The sequence below is a fragment of the Symphodus melops genome (genome assembly GCF_947650265.1).
Source record: "Symphodus melops genome assembly, chromosome: 5".
Taxonomy (NCBI): Eukaryota; Metazoa; Chordata; class Actinopteri; order Labriformes; family Labridae; genus Symphodus; species Symphodus melops.
Genome location: NC_136695.1, coordinates 10,597,003 through 10,603,191, shown reverse-complemented (window position 1 = coordinate 10,603,191; position 6,189 = coordinate 10,597,003). Strand labels below are relative to the sequence as shown.

Genomic DNA, 6,189 nt, shown 5'->3' with positions numbered 1-6,189 from the left:
TCATTGCACAGCTGAGATGTTTTTATTATTTGCCATTTTCTCTTAACATCTTTATGTCTCTCTCTCTGAAACACACACACATTCACACGCACAATGAAATTGCATAAGATATCAACATAACGTGGTCCAGATCTGAGTTACCAACCAAGCTCACAACGGCTCCTAACTGGAGAATTAAATCAAATGAATAATGAAAAAAAAAAAACCTAATGAGGAGAAAATGATATTTTAGCTGCTGTATGGTCACCATGTGATAAAGGCACACAACTCCTTTATTAGTCATGACTTCAACACAATTGACTCTACAGATAAGAGCATTTACCATTAGATATAACTTCATCAAATTATTTATTTCAAATACTCACATTCACTGCCTCCAGCAAAGTAACAGTCTCACTGCAAACAGCTGAAGCAACTGTTCAAACAATGCACTTATCAAACAGAAAAAAAAAAAAAGAACAAAAGAAAGAAAACTGCCTGCCGTCGTAAACAACTCACTCTTCTTCTTAAATACAGACGATGCTTTTGCCAAAGTTCCTGATTAGCACCTTTTCTTTCCAATCACATTGGGAGTCTTAACTTAGTGAACACAAACACAAGCCTGATGTACTTTGGACCCTTTTTTGGCTTCAACGTCTTCTTTTCTTCTTTGGCACCTTTACCTTCTCGTAGTTGTCTATCACTATTATGAAAAGTTGGCTGCTTTTTTTCTGTTACTGGTTTGCCAAGAAGAGGCATAAAACAATATATGTGTAAGCTATCCCAGAGCCAGAACTTCTCTTCAGGACCACCCTCAAGTCTGTCACACCATACCAACTAAATGTTGAGCAGCAGTAAAATAAAAGAAGCATATGTTTGCATCAGAAGCAAACTATGGGCAGGATGATTCTGAGACGGATCTGATGATGGTACACAAGGACGACTGCAAGCCATGTTCTCGACTCGATGGTATGAAGTGGCTGTGCTGTTTTTCATCAGTGTTTGTTCCAGGTTGGAGCGGCAATAGGGCCTCTGGAAGACCTCTCCACCACTATCAGCTCATCTGGGTTGTCACGTGCCTTATAATGACAAAGGAGGTCTTGGATTGCCCGCTCCTCAATCTGCAATGACAGAAAAGACACACAAACAAAAGAGGTGGTTTTGTGGGCAATGAAACCAGGCTTGAGTTGAGTTCACAGGGAAAATGCAGACACTGGAAGCTTAATAATAAGAATATTTAAAATAATGGCAACCAGATAGATGCAGTGTTTGTGTTGGTGCTGACAAAAGCCTGGCAACAGTTGAAGAATATCGAGGAGGTCAGTCAAATAGCCCAAACTGGAAACACTTCATTTCTAAGCAGCAGTGTGCAGTGTGATCATTATTCGACAAATTGCTTCCAGAAAGAAACAGAGGAAGGAGACACAAGCTTAAGCCGCAATGAAAAGTGTCCATGTTTTCTACTTGAATACTTCACACATGCTTTCCATTCAGTCATGGCAGGAGTGTGGATGTGCAGGTGACTACGAGCACCAATGAACACAGACAGGACTCCTTACCTGGATGAGTGCCAGCGGCTTCTCTCGGCTGCGGATCAGTGCAGCTTCTTGCTGCTTCTCTTCCTCCACGATGGAGGCGAAGGTCACCAGGGAGGAGAGGGGAGGGCTCCCCACTGCTCCAAGCACCCAGGGCCTGAGGGTAGAGAGGGGTGGCATGGAGAGAAAAAAAAGCAGGAGGGGATGGATATCAAAGCCTGTGCTGTGAAAGTGAAGGCAACAAGAGTCGGCTTTGAACAAAGGTCGAGTCAACAACTACTGACAAGCTACTGATGTGTGTGAGCGGCCGACTGTCCACCTGCCTTTCATAAACCTCTCTGGTGGCTGCATAACAGGACTGTCACTCAACCTCAGGGATGCAGGACGACCAGAAATATTGTTGGAGACTTATCATCTGTACACAAGGAGTCCTGTCTACTATTGTAGAGATAATTTTCAAAGTACACTTTATATGGAGTTCCACAGGGGAAACATCTTGGTCCCATTTTTTTTCATCTTTTTTTTCAGATTTATTTAGGGGCATTTTATGCCTTTTAGGGGAGACAGGACAGTGGACAGTCGGAAATCAGAGTGAGAGAGCAGGGAATGACAGTAAACTCAGGTCGGATCTGAATCCAGACGGTCTGCTTAGAGGACTATGACCTAACAAACGACATGGTCAAGGCGTGCAGTTTCATCTCATCTCCTATCTGTGACATTAGCCTTAAATTGTTTCAAACCTGCAATAATAGGCTTTTTTTCCCCCACTCAAAATAAGTTGTTACCACAACACTCATATAAAATCAACATTAAAGTTGATGTTCAGTGTTTCATGTTCCTAAAAAGGTACATTTTTTGTGCAGACAGGAGATTCATTGTTCCAAAGACACGCTCATAATTCAAAGGATGAGAATGTCATGGAGAACAGAGCTCGCCTTACGCCACAGCGGTAAAGAATAATCATTTAAAAGGTTATATAGAGACTCAGCTATAAGTTTGCTCGCCAATGAAAGGATTTGATTTAGAGCGTTATTGTTTTTAAAAGTCAGGTTACTAAAGCATGAAACAAAAGATTTAATAAAAGCTCTCTAAAAAAAAAAATCAGCAAGGTTTTATTAATGTGAAAACAAGAACGTTTTCTGAGGCCAAACAAAAGTTGATGCGCGTTCCTACAAACTGCCTCACAATTTTTCTCAAACCTCAATTTGGAATATACAATCTTCACAATGTGGACGACCTGGTTTATAATCATCATGGACTGCTTACATGATTTGAAGCGTGTGTTGGGTTCAGTATATTAAAGAGCTATGAGCCATCCGAGCAGATTAAATATAACTCAGGTCCAAGTGTTGGATCAGCCTCATGGATATGCTATGGGGTTGGATAGTATCAAAGGCAGAAGAGAACAGCAGTCAGGCATGTGTTTTGTTACCTTCTAGATCCTTCAGCAGAAGGTTAAGAGTGATCGTGGTGTAATGAATGTGCCTGAGGGAGGGTGAATAGATCAAGTTTCTGCAGATTTATCACTAAGAGATGTTTTCATGGTATGTGTCAACTAAAGCATGAGACCTTTCGTCAGTCGATGTTAAAAACATGATAAACGCCTAGAGATGAGTGTGTCCTGTTTAACACCCTCTAAAGTTATGCATGAGCACTCACATTCTGTAATGTCCTCACCATCATCTTAAAATAACACAGCTGCAGTCATTGCTGAGCTGCTTCTGCAACAGATGGATTTCTTGTATCCACCTTAAAGCGCGTGGGACAAATCACAAAATTAGCTTCTCTCATTTCTCCATTTGATGTCTGTAAATTCATCAAAATTGTCACACCAACACTTTTAATCAATCTTAAAGTTTAAATCCTTTTAAAGTTTACATTTCTATAAAGCAGTGTCCTGTAAAATAATTCTGTTTGCCCTTTACTTACAAACAGGCTTTATTCCTCTCTGAATATTTATATTCTTTGACCCTGAAAGTAATAAAACTGTGTCGTATTTTTTCCTTGTCCATAAGACCTTAAATGGTCGACTAGAATTGACATGTAAAATATGACATGTCATAGAGATGACATGAACTACCTGCAGGCTGATTTCTGGACCCTTAGAGTGATTTGTTCTGTCAAAGATGCCAAGTGCATGTCGGGGTTGGAGACACACACTCGAATACTGGTTTGTTATAAATAAAGCCAAAACATTCCTAATCACTCACTAAGACACATGTTTAAGCAATATGCAACGTGGGTCTGTTTCTGTGTAGGTAAATCTGTAATAAGCGGAAATATTTAAGGAAGAAAAAGATTAAACAGACATCATCGTGCTTCTTTCTGACTGGGATATGGAAACAGTGTCCCAGAAGGCGGACGGCAGAATGTACACCCCGTAAATTCTTCCGTACTACCGCTGCTTCCTGAGTCCTGCACTCTTCTGCCCTTCTGCTCATCCAAACGCAGAAAAGAAATCTGGAAACTGTTCGGTGCACTGGATGATGTGTTGTGACACGAGGGCTGCCCTTATCAATACTGATTAGCATCACCGCCTTCTCTTGAGACACTCACACAGCTGTTTGATATCTAGAAGGCTGCTCTGAAGATGCAGAGGAGGAAGAAAAATATCAGATAACAGAGACACTAACAAAATGCTTAAATTATGTTTTTTTTCTTCTTTTAAGAGTGGAGATGACTTTCACTTTAGTTTCTTTAAGCTTCCCTTCCACAAACATTCTGGACGACATCAGAAATCCATCCTACAAATGATCATTTGTAATAACTAATAATTGCTTCATCTAATTTCAAGTGAAAAGTTTCGGTCCAGAGCTCACACTGCTGTGTGTTTGTCCAGCTGTTTGGGGAGGTTGTAAAAGTCAGAGTGACTCAGTTTCTGTGGGCAGGTCAACCCAGCTGCACAGGGTCATTTCGAGCTGTTCACCTCACTCAGAGCAGAGCATCATGCCTCTCCAATGTGTCCGTGTCATCGTTACTTCCCTTTTGTGTTTAGTCATCTCCAAGCACGTGTGTTAGCTTTACTGTCTGTAGTCCTGCTTCACGAGTGGCTGCAGAAAACCTCAAATAAGTTATCGATCTAATAAGATATTGGAAGATAATACGGTTTGATAAACAAAAAGGGAAAAATATAACAGACTATAATGAGGTGAAGGTAATTAAATGTAAAAGGGAAGACGCATGTTAATGTGACATTTTGTATCTGATGATTATAGCGAGTCTGTGGGCAGCTGATTTAGTAGAAAAGGACAAAAAAAAAAAAAAAAAACCATCCTGCACATTTAGAAACCACCTCAACAGTGCCACCAAGTGGACAAAAGCTGAACTTGTTTCAACAGTTTGTACTCCAGGGTTTGGTAATATGGACACATACTCACCCAGTTGGTCTCTCTGCCTCGCTGCCTTCACAACATTTAAAGGTGACCCTTCTGGCTGCAGAAGCAGGAGTGCCAGGTGACCCCTGGGTACCTGGGAGCCTTTGAGCTCCTGATTGTCCCACTTTGATCAAGCACTTTTCCTCTTCCTCTAGAAGCGCTCGAAATGAGGATGAGGAGGGAGGAGATTGGACCAATGTTGCCCTGCAGATAGATGCAAATGACAAAGAACAATTAGACATTCAGAACTCACTAAAATAAAAGCTGGTTGAACTTCTGTTGTTCTGATAGTATAACTATTGCCCTTTGGTTTTAATAAATTATTTTTCATTCATTCATTTGTCAAGCACTGAATGCCTGAAAGGCCGAGACACTCTCAAACCCATTTCACATCTGCACTGACCTCCGGAAAACGACCAGAAATATGATGTTTATTTTATACTCCAAGATTCAGATCAGTAGCACCTAATGGAGCTGCTTAATACTTGTTTCTGTGTGTTATTCTTATTCACTCTACTATATACTGTGAACATGTCAAATTCTCTGTGGCAGTGATATTAAGGTAAAACCTCTTCCTCTATCTTGAATATACGCCTGCTGTCAGGGACGTGAGTGAATAGGCAACTCTGGAAAATATCAGGACGGGCCTGGAATTGTCGTTATTGATGATCTGGAGTGCAGGTGTCAAAGGAGCTTTAAGAAGAAGAAGATCTTTTATTAATACCATGTGGGGACATTTTACACACACACACTCATGTACAAACAGGATCCTATGGACAGGCACTAGTGGAGAGATGTCAGAGTGAAGGGGCTGAACATGCAATGTTTCGTTACAACACATTTTGTCAGGAATAGAAACATCAGGTCTGGATTTAGGAATCCATGTCATCTATGCGTTCCAACTTGTGAGAAATATAAAAAAAGTTGAGGAACGCTGCAGCTCAGGGGAAATACTCTGCTGACACATATCTTCACATAAAGATAAACAACTGTAGCAGTACATGCAGGGAGTCGAAAATACATTTTGCATTTGGATAGATTAGAGAGTATTGGTCTTCATATTTGGGCTCGCTCACCAGGCCTTCCCACTGCTTTTGGATGGGGGTTGTGTGGGGGTTGATTTGGATGTAGTTGATTCGGAACTGGCCTCCTTGTTGGCCATCGCCAACATCTTCCTCTGCTTCTGGGACAATTTGGCGGGAACAGGAGAGTGCTTAATGCTGGCGCCGACACTGCAGGAAGAGGGAAATATGTACCAAAGTAAACAACAGAAGGATATGTTGAAGCAGCTTTGTAGCTTC

At 41.1% G+C, this 6,189-nt stretch overlaps 1 protein-coding gene across 2 annotated transcripts in view; it reads right to left on the bottom strand.

The window, feature by feature from the left end:
• ibtk (inhibitor of Bruton agammaglobulinemia tyrosine kinase) overlaps positions 1-6,189 on the bottom strand; it is a 20,716-nt gene continuing 14,527 nt past the window's right edge. For both annotated transcript variants that reach the window (XM_079344187.1, XM_079344188.1), the window contains exons 26-29: positions 5,965-6,120; positions 4,892-5,092; positions 1,539-1,671; positions 1-1,100 (exon numbers count right to left, since the gene is read on the bottom strand). In XM_079344187.1, coding sequence (XP_079200313.1) covers positions 975-1,100; positions 1,539-1,671; positions 4,892-5,092; positions 5,965-6,120 — 616 coding nt within the window. In that variant the 3' untranslated portion in view covers positions 1-974. The remainder of the gene's footprint in view (positions 1,101-1,538; positions 1,672-4,891; positions 5,093-5,964; positions 6,121-6,189) is intronic.